Genomic DNA, 15,322 nt, shown 5'->3' with positions numbered 1-15,322 from the left:
AAGTGTTTAGAGCTCATAACTCTAACCAGAAAACAAGAAAAATCAATAAGATTCTCTGTCAAGCACCCTGTAGATTCGCGTGCTCCCTGTAACAAAGGAAAATTAAAATCATGTGATGTCCCTGTTCAGATCAGTGTTCCCATACAGTATAGTGAAGATCTAAAATTCTAAGAAATTTTCAAACGGATTCCTTCAATAACAGCTGTTTTATGTTATCTGGTTGTTGTACCAAAAAAGCGATACGTATTTACCAAAGGGATTGAATATCCTATGGAATTTAATTTTCGCACTTTATCTTTGCAGTTCTTCGATACTGCTTCTCTCTCAGCCCACGGCATAGTGCTTTATCTTGCTGCAAGATATTTGGTTTTGCTCGTTCGTGCATGCAATCAGCTGCACTCTCGTGGTTTTGCGGAAATTTGTGTGTGACATTCTCCAGGTAAAATATAAGCGTTTATAAACTGCAAACAAGAATAAGTGAAGAAGAAAATGTTTCCGAAGTAAATTCACATGGTACTTCATTTCTATTACCATAATAGTTCAGTGTGATGAGTGTAATAGTTCGCTGATATCTGTTGCAGACGCTGTGGTAGCTATGTTTGATGCTGCTGTCGTCTTCTTTTTTTATTTTATTCTGTATTTAATTGTGATCACATCACCTATAGTATGCTTGGTGAGGGTGTGTGAATGTTGTAATTTTTTCAGGTTATGTTCATAACAATCAAACACCTGAGTTACTAGTGCTTGCTGTTTTGGTCTGCCCGGTAAAATCGTTACGTGTATCTTCATAAAAGAATCGTCTGAGATTGTGACGTGTTGTCAGGAGCAGTTTGTCTATGCAATGATTGCCATGCATTTCGTGACGGACGAGGAAAGGCGGACAGTGAAGTTCGAACAATCACTATGTTAGTACAGTTATGTTGACTTAATTAGCTGTAATAACGTTTGTGATAATTTGCTGTGATCTGATGTAGTCATAAAGCGGCTCCAGATTTTAGGGCTAACGTAGCATTTTTTCAGATGACCACAGTTACTTCCTCATTTCATGGTTTGAGTATGTTCGCATGAAAGGAAATGCTGTAATTCTGTAGCATTTTGTTAGTTTACACTGTGCTTTGATTATTCGTACGTGAGTCATTACATGTCAAATGAACACACCTATTTTACCTCACCCTCTTAGATTTTGCTGAAGTTGATATACATATAGTGGGCACTGAGACTAAGAAAAGTACCAAATTTCAATCTTTTATCTCGAACCATTCCTGAAATATGGCTATGTAAACTTTTCAAAAACCAGCCAAAAATGTGTGAACGGACTTTAAAATTTTCCTAGGAGCTGCCCTAATTGAGCTAGAGAACTGGGAAAGGTGTCATTTTGCATGCTCTTTCCAGGGATATACAACAAAACATAGCTTCTAATTAATAACCTTTTTCAAAATACTAATTAATCACTGGAAAGAGCATGAAAAATGCTGCAAAATGACACCTTCCCCAGTTCTCTAGCTCAATTAGGGCAGCTCCTAGGGCAATTTAAAAAAAGTCCATTCACACATTTTTGGCCAGTTTTTGAAAAGTTTACATGACCATATTTCAGGAATGGTTTGAGATAAAAAATTGAAATTTGATATTTTTCTTAGTTTCAGCACCCACTATAAGTATACCAACTTTCAGCAAAATCTAAGACGGCGAGGTAAAATTTTTATTTAAAGTGTGTTGATTTGACATGGAATGACTCGTCGGTAGTATTCGTCTAATCATGTGTAAATACTAGTGTGTGGGTTTTAATGGAGTTCTGTGTAAGAATTCTGTAACCATGTTTAAGAACTGGCGAAATAAGAGGTACAAATGAACTTAACTGTAATTTGTCTAACATAAAGCATTACATATCTCCAGAACTTAGGTCATTCATCATATTTACAGGTAGAAGGAAGTCATTTAAGTAGATCAGTTTTGTAAGAAAAAATTAACCCATGTTTAATCTTGATAGTAATAAAAAATGAGAAATTCCACATTGCAGTGTGCAATCTACGGTGCAGGTATGTGGTTTTCTTTAATAGCAGGTAAAGATTCCAAAATAATAGTGCTTACTGTAAATTGAGTATACATCCGTGAATGAATACAGAGGAAGAATGTTTCAAGGAAATACCTATGTTGAAAATGCATATTCAATGATAAGCAAACAATCTGTACGTCTGGATTTTCATCATCCCCCTATCAAACTGTTATTAAGTAACACAATGAACGAAGTGTAGAATGAAATATTTGGAGTTATTCAGTAATTTCACTGCAGTCTATTGACTGCTTTGATTGTTAGTAATACTGAAGTTAGTGCATGCACAAAAAAAATGCACATCTTCCATAATTGTCACTTCAGGGCAGCATCCATAAGCCAGTGTTACAAAGAAGCAGTAGCAACTGTAAATATTCTGGTTCCAGTGCATGTTATTGTATGATTGTTCTCACTCTTCATGACATGAGAAATGTGAGTTTATATCACTGAACACTCTTTTCCTCAGCCACTTTGAATCTGTTTCCTGAGTGAAAATGCTGCCTTTGAGCTATACCTCATGGTAACAATGGAAACTGAGTACAGCAGATGTTATGTGATTGCTTTTCTTTTTCAGACTGTAGAACTGAAGCGATGGACCAGGAGCCAACTATGTGGATTAAAAAAGAGGAAACAGATGAAGTACAAACTGAGTTATGCTTCATGGTAAGTGGCTTACTTGTATTTCTTAAGGGTTTCATTAATTTCTGTGTGCAGTATGGTGCGTGAATACATACAAATGATGTCATACTGCTGGAAACATGAGTAATTCTGTTTACTAAAAAACTGATAAACTTTGTCTTAAATATAGCATTTTGCACAGTGCATTGAAATAAGCCTTGTATTAAACCTCACATAGAACTGAGGAAGAGTTTTGATTTAATATTCAGTAAACATTGAAAACTTTTTTAATGCACAACCCAATTGTATTGATAAAGGTGTTGCCATAGGGTGGGTATATTCTGCTCAGATATCCTTCTTTTAAATGACAACTTAAGAATAACTATGACTGTACTGAGTGTTAGCAGTGCCATTAACTTTATAAATGGTGTGGGTGAAGTTAATGCATTATTGTAGTGTAGGGTTGGGGTTATTTGGGGGGGGGGGGGGACCAAACAGTGAGGTTATCGGATTAGGGAAGGAAATTGGCTGTGCCCTTTCAAAGGAACCATTGTGGCATTTGCGTGGAATGATTTAGAGGAGTCACAGAAAACCTAATTCAGGATGGCCGGACACAGGATTGAACCGTCGTCCTTCCGAATGAGAGTCCAGTGTGCTAACCACTGTGCCACCTGGCTTAGTTTTTATTATTTGGTCATTCCATGACAGTTCAACCAATTTGAGAAAATGTTCCAACTGATAGTCTCAGATTGGGCTGAAATTTAGCACACCATTGCTACCAAGTGTGGAATACTCGTACAAAATTTTAAATTCGCCTGCCAATTAGTTCCAGCATTATGGCTTGTGAAAGAAGGTGGCATGACTCGGAAATTGCAACCCGCGTCTGGCAATCTATCTTCAGACCCAGCTTCAGGTCTTAATAACTTTGGAACTATTCTCCACAGCCCAGTGAAATTTTTACAACCCAGTAACATCCACTTAGAGAACACACTCTATGAATCAAAACACCAACAACATATTTCTGAGGGAAAATAAAAAATTCTAAAATGTGATTAAAAAAATGTAGTACTTTAAAAGGTACATATTGTAGGTGCCCTCTATGCCAAATATAATTCACTTAAAAAGGGTATACATTTTTTTGTGGTAAGCTTAATGTGGCCTGAACACGCACAGAACTCATCTTGCCCATATCAGTCATACAAACAGTGTTACATGCCCACGAAAATACAAAAATTTGAAAAATTACCTGAAAAACATGGATTTTTTAAGTGTGGTAGCACAAAAGGGACAAGTGATATCCAAGCCAAATTTCAAACACTGCATAAGTAGACCATAATATAGTATGTGGCAGAATTTCAACTTGTTATAGCAAGGCATTTGTGTACAATAGAAGTTGAGAGAGATGTATTTGGTTATGTTTCTGTTAACATGATTTAGCGAGTAATAGTGATGATGCAGACAGCTTGTTTCAGATAAAGCTGCAGCAATTGTTGGGAACCATTAGGCAACAAAGATAAACAGTGGTAGTTTTCAGGCACAGAATGAGTCATTGTTAGGCAGGAACAACAAAGGAAACATGCAACAATTACAGGTTACTCATATTTTTAAGATTCTAGTTCAGACTGGTCAGTACTGTTGTGGAAAGTCAGTATGGAGGCAGAAGAGTGTACTAATGGTGCTTTTGTTCAAACAAGTTGCAGTATTGTTAGAGCACAAGCATCTGAATGTCATAAAACAACATATGGAACAAAATGTGGCATTCACTTTGTACTGTATGATCTGGATGAGTAGGACCAAGATTTGTTGCTATGGAGATCCAGGATACACCCTGTGGGTACAAGAAGTGCAGTTCCAGGAAACTTTTGTGTTTGTTAACATAATATGAAAGTGTTTCTGGATTAGTATTCTTTCCTACAAAGAAGTTGTGATCCATTTTGGATTCTTAAGAAGACAGTGAAGTGTAGCCTCAGAGAAATTGATATAAAATCAGTATTGAAAGTGAATCAGTGCATGGGACTTAACATGAAACCAGAACAAAAGCTATGTTCCAGGTGTGTTACACTACTAAAAAATGAAGAATAAACTGATAATTTACATGACAGTGACAGAGTATCAGCCACCTACAACCACAGCGGATGAGCAATTAAATACTTCAGTGACTGCTCTTGGTTTGTCTCTGATGAAGACACACAAAGTTTGGAAAAGACAGGCCCAGCTATGGTAGAAGAAAACTACAAAAAACTGAAATGGAATTAAAACAGAAAATAGCTGACACACTAATGGTGGGAGAGGAAGAACTATCTGCACCAAACAGAAATCATGCCATAAATGCTCTGATTTGGACAAAATTGTGCATGATTTGAAAGAAAAATGTGCCATATCCACACGCCAGAAAAAAGTAGCTGTTCTTACCCTTGCACCTTCCAGCTGGTCTATTGACTACACTGCAAAGGAATTCATTTCTACAGATATGGTAAAGCAAGCTAGGAAAATAAAAGCAACCCAAGGAGTGCTTCCACAGCTTCAGCAGGCTCAGGGTAAGCAGTTGAGTTCAGAAATAAAGGTTCTAGTGTCGGAGTTTTATGACTATAGCCGAATAATGCCTGGAAAAAAAAAAAAAAACTATGTAACAGCGAAAATGGGAAATGTATGTGTACAGATGCAAAAAAGACTGTTGTTGTGCAACATATCAGAACTATGTGTATAATTCAAGTAAAAGTATCCCAATACTGAAGTAGGTTTATCATCTTCTTTCAGTTTTAGGCCAAAATGGATTGAGCTTGTAAGTACAAGGGGCACACACAATGTTTTTGTATGAGATACCCACCAAAATGCTAAGCTGATCTTCAGTCTGGAACCGCGTGACCGCTACGGTCGCAGGTTCGAATCCTGCCTCGGGCATGGATGTGTATGATGTCCTTAGGTTAGTTAGGTTTAAGTAGTTCTAAGTTCTAGGGGACTGATGACCACAGAAGTTAAGTCCCATAGTGCTCAGAGCCATTTGAACTATTTTTTTGCTAAGCTGATGTTTGCTGCTATAAAGGATTCTGGTCTGGATTTCAAAGGTGCAATGAAGCTGCTGGTGTGTGACATCAGTTCCTACCAGTGCATGATAGACAGGTGAGAAAACTGTCCTGGTAAGGCAAATCTTGCAGAACACATGAATAACAAACTGTATGGTGAACTCCTTATGGATGACGATGAACTTGTTTCTTATAAACAATGGACACACGTTGATCACACGTCTTGAAACGTAGCAAAGTACAGTGGAAGATTTTGTTGAAATGTGTTGTCAAAAAATGGACAAACTGACCCCACACAGCTTCACAGCAACAGCACAATCGGCTTATCTCCAGTTTTGTAAGGATAATTTGAAACAAGATGAAATTATAGTAATACTAGACTTTTCTGAAAATTATGCATTTATAGTTCCAGATGCCATCCAAGGATATCATTGGGACAGCAGCCAAGCAACTCTCCAGCCATTTGCAATTTACTGTACAGGTGAATCAGGTGATGTGTCTGCCATGAACCTGTGTGTTTTTAGTGACTGTTTAATTCATGATGCCATTGCAGTTCATGCCCACATTCGCACTGTCATGGCGTATGTGAATAACAAGCTGCCTCACATACATTTTGTGAAATACTTCAAAGGTGGGACAGCAAGTCAGTACAAAAATTGTAAAAATCTCAAAAATTTATGCATGCATTACCATGATTTTCAGATTCATGCAGAATGGATTTTTTTTGCAACAAGTCATGGTAAAAATATATGTGATGGTATTGGTGCTACCATTAAGCACATGGCATCACGAGCTAGTCTTGAGCACCCTACAGAAGGTCACATTCTAACACCTCTTCAGTTATTTACCTGGGTACAGAAAAATATCTCTAGCATACAGTCATTCTATGTTACAAAAGATGAGGTGAAATCAGTCAGAGTTGCTAAAAAGCAGACTAGAACATGTTAAAACTGTTGCAGGCACGAGGAGCCATCATCACTTCTCTCCAGCGGACTCTGACAATGTGCAGATGAGCATACTGTCCAGTTATAACTATAGGTTCATGCACAACATGTCTTCACAGTGTGTCTGATTCAGGATTCAGAAGCAAAAGCAGTAACATACAACCAGGTCGCTATTTTATTGCTGTTTATGATGACAAATTGTGCTTAGGATGTGTTGCAGCACTGTGAAGCAGAAGGTGATGTATTTGTGAACTTCATAGGACCAGCAAGATCATTTCATTGGCCACGTTTGGCAGACAGGTGTTGGATTCCTTTTGAACATATTCTTATGACAGTTCCAGTTCCTACCAGTGTCAGCAAGACAATACAATTTGCCACTCAATGTACAGAGTACAGTAGCTAAAGTGAGGGAGAACTTCTGTTCAAAGCACAATTGACTGGTTTTTAGCAGTTAAGGTGCAGTAAACATTAATGATAGGTTGTGTTAATCTGTCTATATGTTGTTGCTTAGTGATTAAACAGTTGTGGGACAGGATAAGAAGAGGCAGAACAGTTTATGATATGTCTTTACAAAATTGTGTTGTGGAACAATGGGCGCATCACCAAATACATCTGTCAACTTCCATTGTACACAAGTGTCTTGCAATAAGAAATTGAAATTTTGCCACATATTATATTATGGTCTACTTATGCAGTGTGTGAAATTTGGCTTGGATATCACTTGTCCCTTTTGTGCTACCACACTTAAAAAATCCATGTTCTTCAGGTAATTTTTCAAATTTTTGTATTTTTGTGGGCATGTAACTCAGTTTTTGTGACTGATATGGGCATGATGAGTTCTGTGTGTGTTTGTGCCACATTAAGCTTACCACAAAAAAAATTTCTACCCTTTTTGAGTGAATTATATTTAGCATAGAGGGCACCAACAATATGTACCTTTTAACGTATTACATTTTTTAATCACATTTTGGAATTTTTTATTTTTCCTCAGAAGTATGTTGTTGTTTTGATTCATAGTGTGTTCTCTAAGTGGATGTTACTAGGTTGTAAAAATTTCACTGGACTGTGGAGAATAGTTCCAAAGTTATTAAGACCTGAAGTTGGGCCTGAAGATAGATTACCAGATGCGGGTTGCAATTTCCGGGTCATGCCACCTTCTTTCACAAGTCATAATTGTGGAACTAATTGACAGGAGAAACTAATACTTTGTACACAAGTGTTCCACACATGGTAGAATTAGTGTACTGAATTTCAGTCAAATCTGAGACTGAGCTGGAGCCCCTGGTTGGACTGACATGGAATGACCCTATTGCAGTTTATCATGGAATGGAGTGAGAATTGTAATGTAGTTATTAATGATGTAAAATAAATTATTTGTAAATAATTTTGTAGTGACATTAGCATGGTCACTAATCTGTGAAGTACGTTTTGTAGTACTATTAACATTGTTGACTGAATATGTGAACAAAGTGTAAGTAGAACTGTCAGCAGTAAACTTAAATTTCAGACAAATATCACATGGAAGCATAAATTGTTACACAGCCTGTAGGTGCAGAATGAATTTGTATGTCGGCAGCAAAGTTTTGATGAAGCCATGGGGTTACACATTATTGACAGGTTAGTTCATAATCACTTTCTGTGTTTGCTGCACATAGTTACGCACATTGTTTGTGAAACTACCAGAATGTTGCAGTTAGTGGTGTAAATAATGTTACATATACATGTCACTGTTTTTGGGGTATTCAGTTGTCAGCAGGCAAACAAAAATCACTAGGTGCCACTAGTATTTTTAATCTGCAAACCAGAATTGAGGGTTCTGACACAATCATGCAAACTACTTGTGTACTGTCTGTGCTGAACAAGTCTGCTTCAACATCCATCTTGGGTGCAAGTGCAGAAGTACTGTGATAGCATTAATGCAGCATTAGTATTTGAATATATGTGAGAGCTTCAGTATAGTTTATATAATCTTTGTGAACATCTTGCAATTCAATTGATGAACAGTATCTGAACAGTAGTACTATATCATCATTGTGAGAAAATGATAGGAGAGTAAATATACTAAATACTAGTAAATACAGTAAAAGAGTGGGTAGACCCAACGTGGTTCATGCTTTGGATTAGACCCTTGATGTAATTATGGTTTGGCATGTAGAATAAGTTTGCACAACACATTGTGTGTGAATGAAAAGCAGGTTGAACAGTCATTCACCTTGGACCTGAAGCTGAGAACTATTCAAAGGTTACAAGGTTAAAATGTGGTGCTAGCCCCCTTTAAATATTGGTTGCGGTGAGAGACTGCTACATAGTGCAGCTCAAGGCCTAGCCTAGGTTGAAAGGTGGCAGTGTGGGTGTGAGATGACAAAGCCTAGAAATGTGAAAGCCAAATAAGGATGTGTTAACAAATTGACCAGTAGCACAGCCTAATGTTTACCGAAAAATCCAAATGATGCCCAGAATGGAACTTTCATCCACAGGAAGTCTTCCCTTACAGTGTGTGCTGTGTTAGTTGATGGACTGAAATTCCATATGACCTTAAGAGATGCATGTAGATGTTATATCAATTGAAAGACACCTTCTTTGCCAAATTAATTAAAACTCAATTTTTGTTGTACATTTTGGGCACGAGGACTTGCTGGAAAGTAATGGCTAAAAATTTTATTTGAAAATTATTGAAGCATTTTAATTAAAACAAACATAATTAACATTTTACATCTTCATTCTTCATGTTCATATATTTATTTCAGACAGTCACACTGGTACTGAACACCTTTCTCTCAGTGAGACACCAGACTGCTGGTGCTGTCACTGTAGAATGTTTGACTTTGTTGGCAAACCCACAGCCTCACCCCTGCTCACACCAATTCATTGCTATCAAAGTGAAGTCCCTGAAGGTGTTCTTTAGGTTTTGGGAACAGTTGAAAATTCATTGGCTCAAAGCGGGTCAGTATGGAAGATCAACAATAATAATGAATCAAAGGTGTCACTGTTGCAGGTGCAAAAAAAGTTGTGTATGGTCTGGCATTGTCATGCTGAAAGAGAGGGTGGTCCATGTGTGGATGAACTATTTGAATTTGTGCTATGTTTCCTGATGGTTTTCTCACTTGCTGACATCGTTAAATAACACACACCCATGTTACACACTGTAATTCAGAACTCTACAGCAGGAGGTGCTGCATATTGTCAGCAAAGTGGGAACACCGACAGAATAATATGCATGACAAGTAATACTTCAGCTGATACTCACAGCAGAATAAAAATTTTGGAGGCATTATTTTCTGGTACACCCTTGTAATAAATTGATGCATTGAATGTTGCAGAATGGTTCCTCAGTGAGCATGCTGTCCATGTATAGAATGGGGAATGCACACAATCTACTGAGTGTAGCCGAGAACAGATTTTGATGGCCTGAAGGCTTGGCATGAGCATTTTCGAAACTGCACAGCTTGTTGGGTGGTCGAGGAGTGCTGTGGCAGTTGTCTTCAACACTTGGCCATACAAAGCTAAAACCACGTCCAGACATTATGGGAGTGGCCAAGCATCCCTCATGACAGATGGCAGACATCATAGGCTGGGCAGAATGGTAAAACAAGACAGGCAGCAAACATCAGACATTAATGCTGGGCAGAGAACAAGTGTGTCTGAATGCACAATGCTCCATACACTCGTAATAAGTCTGTGCAGCTGATGACCCACTATTGTGCCAGTGTTAACGCCATGACATCATCAACTACAACTGCAATAGGCATATAACTATTGGCACTGGATTTTGGTGCAATGGTAGAGCACTGCATGGTCTGATGAGTCACGATACCTTCATCATGCCTTTGAGAGGGTGCATTTCCATTGTCCACAAGGGGAACAGCTCCTTGACTGCTGTACTGGCGGGGCCTTCATTATACTCCAGGAAATGTCCATGTGGTTACCCACGGGTCTAGTGGAGCTTGTGCGAGGTGCTATCTCAGAAAAGAAGTATTGAAAACTGGTGGTAAACCTCTTCTACCCCTGGTGTTGTTGTGATCTTCAGTTCTGAGACTGGTTTGATGCAGTTCTCCATGCTACTCTATCCTGTGCTAGCTTCTTCAACTCTGACTGTCCTCCAGAATCTGTTCAGTGTATCTGTGCTTCCCTCCAATACTAAACTGATGTTCTCTTGATGCCTCCAAACATGTCCTGCTAATCTAATTCCGTCAGCATCACCTGGTTTAATTTTACTACATTCTATTATCCTTGTTTGGCTTTCGGCGATGTTCATCTTACAACCCCCTTTGAAGCCACTGTCCATTCTGTCCAACTGCTCTTCCAGCTCCTTTGTTGTCTGACAGAATTACAATGTCATCAGCAAACCTCAAAGTTTTTATTTCTTCTCCCTGGATTTTAATTCCTTCTCATAATTTTTCTTTTGTTTCCTTTATTTATTGATCAATATACAGATTGAGCAACACCAGGGATAGGGTAAAACCCTGTCTCACTACCTCCTCAATCACTGCTTCCCTTTCATACTCCTCGACTTTTATAACTACCATCTGGTTTCTGTACAAATTGTGAATAGCTTTTCACTCCTGTATTTGACAACTGCCAACCTTATAATTTGAAAGAGATTATTCCAGTCAACATTGTCAAATGCTTTCTCTAAGTCTACAAATGCTAGAAGCGTAGGTTTGCCTTTCCTTAATCTAGTTTCTAAGATAAGTCGTAGGGTCAGTATTGCCTCATGTGTTCCAACATTTCTACGGAATCCAAATTAATCTTCCCCGAGGTCAGCTTCTACCAGTTTTTCCATTTGTTTGCAAAGAATTCATGTTGGTATTTAGCAGCTGTGACTTATTAAACTGATAGTTTGGTAATTTTCACACCTGTCAAGACTTGCTTTCTTTGGGATGGCAGTTATTATATTCTTCTTGAAGTCTGAGGGTATTTTGCCTGTCTCGTACATCTTGCCTGCCAGATGGTAGAGTATTGTCAAGGCTGGCTCTGCCAAGGCTATCACTAGTTCAAATGGATGTTGTCTACTCCCAGGGCCTTGTTTCAACTAAGGTGTTTCAGTGCTCTGTCAAACTCTTCATGCATTATCATATCTCCCATTTCATCCTCATTTACACCCTCTTCCATTTCCATAATATTGCCCGCAAGTACATCGTCCTTGTATAGACCCTCTATATACTTTCACTTTTTTGCCTTCTTTGCTTGGAACTGGTTTTGCATCTGAGCACTTGATATTCTTACATGTGGTTCTCTTTCCTCCAAATGTCCCTTCAGTTTTCCTGTAGGCAGTATCTGTCTTGCCCCTAGCCACATATGCCTCTACATCCTCAAATTTGTCCTGTAGCCATCCCTGCTTAGCCATTTAACACTTCCTATCGATCTCGTTCATGAGATGTTTGTATTCCTTTTTGCCTGCTTCATTTACTGCATTTTTATATTTTCTCCTTTCATCAATTAAATGCAATATCTCTTCTGTTACCCAAGGATTTCTACTAGCTCTCTTCATTTTACCTACTTGACACTCTACTGCCTTCACTATTTCATCTCTCAAAGCTACCCTTTTCTCTTCTACTTCCCATGTTCTTGTCAGTGTTTCCCTAATGCTCTCTGAAACACTCTACAGCCTATGATTCTTTCAGTTGATCCAGAGCCCGTCTCTTAAAATTTCTAGCTTTTTGCAGTTCCTTCAGTTTCAATATACAGTTCACAACCAATAAATTGTGGCCAGTCCACATCTGCCCCTGGAAATGTCTTGCAGTTTAAAACCTGGTTCCTAAATCTCTGTCTTACCATTATATAACCTATCTGAATCCTTCCAGTGTCTACAGGCCTCTTCCACATGTACAACCTTCTGTCATGATTTTTAAACCAAGTGTTAGCTACACTGAGAGATCAAAAGTAACTGGACACCTGGCTGAAAATGACTTAAAAATTCATGATGCCCTCCATCGGTGATGCTGGAATTCAATAGGGTGTTGTCCCACCCGTAGCTTTGATGACAGCTTCCACTCTCACAGTCATATGTTCAGTCAGGTGCTGCAAGGTTCCTTGGGGAATGGCAGCACATTTTTCAAGTGAGTGCTGCACTGAGGAGAGGCATGAAGTCGGCATTCCAAAACATCCCAAAGGTGTTTTACAGGCTTCAGTTCAGGACTCTGTGCAGGCCAGTCCAGTGCAGGGATGTTACTGTCATGTAATCACTCCACCACATGACCTGTATCATGAACAGGTCGTGTTGAAAGGTGCAATCACCATCCCCGAATTGCTCTTCCACAATGGGAAGCAAGAAGATGCTGTGATAGTGCCACACAAAACAACAAGCGGTGCAACCCCTCTCCATGAAAAACACGACCTCAACATAACAGCGCCACCTCTGAATTTTGCTATTGGCACTACACATGGTGGCAGATAACATTCACCAGGCATTCGCTATGCCCACATCCTGCTGTCAGATTGCCACATTGTGTACCATTATTTGTCACTCCACACAATGTTTTCCATTGTTCAATTATCCAATGTTTATGCTCCTTACACCAAGCAAGGTGTCATTTGGCATTTACTGGCGTGATGTGTGGCATGTGAGCAGCTGCTCAACCATGGAATCAAAGTTTTCTCACCTCTCGCCTAACTGTTATAGTACTTGGAGTGGATCCTGATGCGGTTTGGAATTCCTGTTCGATGGTCTGGATAGATGCCTATTACACATTATGACCCTCTTCAACTGTCGGCAGTATCTGCCAGTTAAGAGACGAGATGAGGCTGTATGCTTTTGTGCTGTATGTGTCCCTTCACGTTTCCACTTCATTATCATATTGGAAATGGTGTACCTAGGGGTGTTTAGGAGTGTGGAAATCTTTGTACAGACGTATGACACAAGTGACCACATTCGAAGTCCATGAGTTCCACAGTGTGTCCCATTCTGCTCTCTCAAGATGTCTAATGACCACTGACGTCGCTGATATGGAGTACCCAACAGTAGGTGGCAGCACAATGCACCCAGTATAAAAAACGTGTGTTTGGGGGTCCGGATACTTTTGAACACACAGTGTATGATGATCTGTGCAAAATTCTATCAGATGGCTTTCTCTTTCATTCCTTTCCCACATTCTGTATTCATCTACCACTTTTCCTTCTCTTGCTTTTCCTAATATGGGATTCCGCTCCCCTATGACTATTAAATTTTCGTCTCCCTTCACTATCTGAATAATTTCTTTTATCTCATCATACATTTCTTCAATCTCTTTATAATCTGTGGAGCTGGTTGGCATATAAACTTCTACTACTGTGGTAGGCGTGGGTCTTCATGTCTGTCTTGGCTACAATAATGCATTCACTATGCTGTTTGTAGTAGTTCATCTCCATTCCTATTTTTTATTCATTATTAAACCTACTCCTCCATTACCCCTATTTGATTTAGTATTTATAATCCTGTATAATTATGTCTTGTTCTTGTTGCCATTGAACTTCACTAATTCCCACTATATCTTGCTTTAATCTATCCATATACATTTTTAAATTTTATAACCTCTCAACCCGATTAAGGGATCTGACATTCCGTGCTCCGTAGAACGCCAGTTTTCTTTCTCCTGATAAAGTTGTCATCCTGAGTTACACCGCCCAGAGATCTGAATGGGGGATTATTTTACTTCTGGAATATTTTACCCAAGAGGACGCCATCATCATTTAGCCACACAGTAAAGATCCATGCCCGTGGGGAAAATGACAGCTGTAGTTTCCCCTTGCTTTCATCTATTTGCAGTACCAGCACAGCAAGGCTCTTTGGCTAATGTTACAAGGCCAGATCAGTCATTAACCCTGACTGTTGCCCCTGCAACTACTGAAAAGACTGCTGCCCCCTTCAGATACCACACTTTTGTCTGGCCCCTCAACAGATACCCCTCAATTGGGGTTGCACCTACAGAATGGCTATCTGTATCGCTGAGGCATGCAAGCCTCCCTACCAGTGTCAAGGTCAATGGTTTGTGTTAGGTCCACCCTTCATGACGATCGTATTTCCCAATGGCAGTGTCATTTTTCATCAAAATCATGCACCGTTTCACAACGCCATGAGTGTGATAGAATGGTTTGAGGAACACAGTGGTGAGTTCCAATTGATGTGATGGCCACCCAACTCACCAGCCCTGAACCTTGTCGAACACATCTGGGATGTGATTTAACATAACATCAGAGATCATCCCCCCTTCCAGAATTTATGGGAATGAGGTGACCTGAGTGTACCGATATGGTGCCAACTTCCTCCAGTAATCTACCAAGGAATCATTGCTTCCATGCCACAATGTCTCCCTGCTGTTATCTGTGCCAGAGGTGGACATACCAGCTTTTAAATGGGTGATCATTATGTTGGGGCTGATCAGAGAATGGCAGTAACCATTATTAAAAGAAGATTGTTTTATTGTAGTGATAGTGATGGTGATAATGATAGTGGCATATAAAGTTCGGCCAAACACCACATGCTGCCTACTAGTCCTGTATGACTCATCCTCCAGTCCAGCTTCTAGACACCAACTGTCCGTAAGATCCATTGCCATTCCTTGCCACCCATTGTAGCTCCACAATACCGACTAGCACCATGAGCTCTGAGTTGTGAGAAGTGACATCTGCCAGGCACATGGGGCTGGAATTCAAAGAGGGAGCCCACCATGGCTCAACCTCCCCCACCAAACAATAATTCCCCTTCACCA

At 39.4% G+C, this 15,322-nt stretch overlaps 1 protein-coding gene across 1 annotated transcript in view; it reads left to right on the top strand.

The window, feature by feature from the left end:
* The first annotated feature begins 381 nt into the window (after positions 1-381).
* The window catches only part of LOC126426424 (zinc finger protein 160-like), a 218,572-nt gene continuing 203,631 nt past the window's right edge, over positions 382-15,322 (top strand). The window contains exons 1-3 of the mRNA XM_050088342.1: positions 382-513; positions 706-905; positions 2,625-2,713. Coding sequence (XP_049944299.1) covers positions 842-905; positions 2,625-2,713 — 153 coding nt within the window. The 5' untranslated portion in view covers positions 382-513; positions 706-841. The remainder of the gene's footprint in view (positions 514-705; positions 906-2,624; positions 2,714-15,322) is intronic.

The sequence above is a fragment of the Schistocerca serialis genome, chromosome 11 (genome assembly GCF_023864345.2).
Source record: "Schistocerca serialis cubense isolate TAMUIC-IGC-003099 chromosome 11, iqSchSeri2.2, whole genome shotgun sequence".
NCBI lineage: Eukaryota > Metazoa > Arthropoda > Insecta > Orthoptera > Acrididae > Schistocerca > Schistocerca serialis.
The sequence above is the reverse complement of the archived record's forward strand: the minus strand, read 5'-3'. Positions and strand labels throughout refer to the sequence as shown.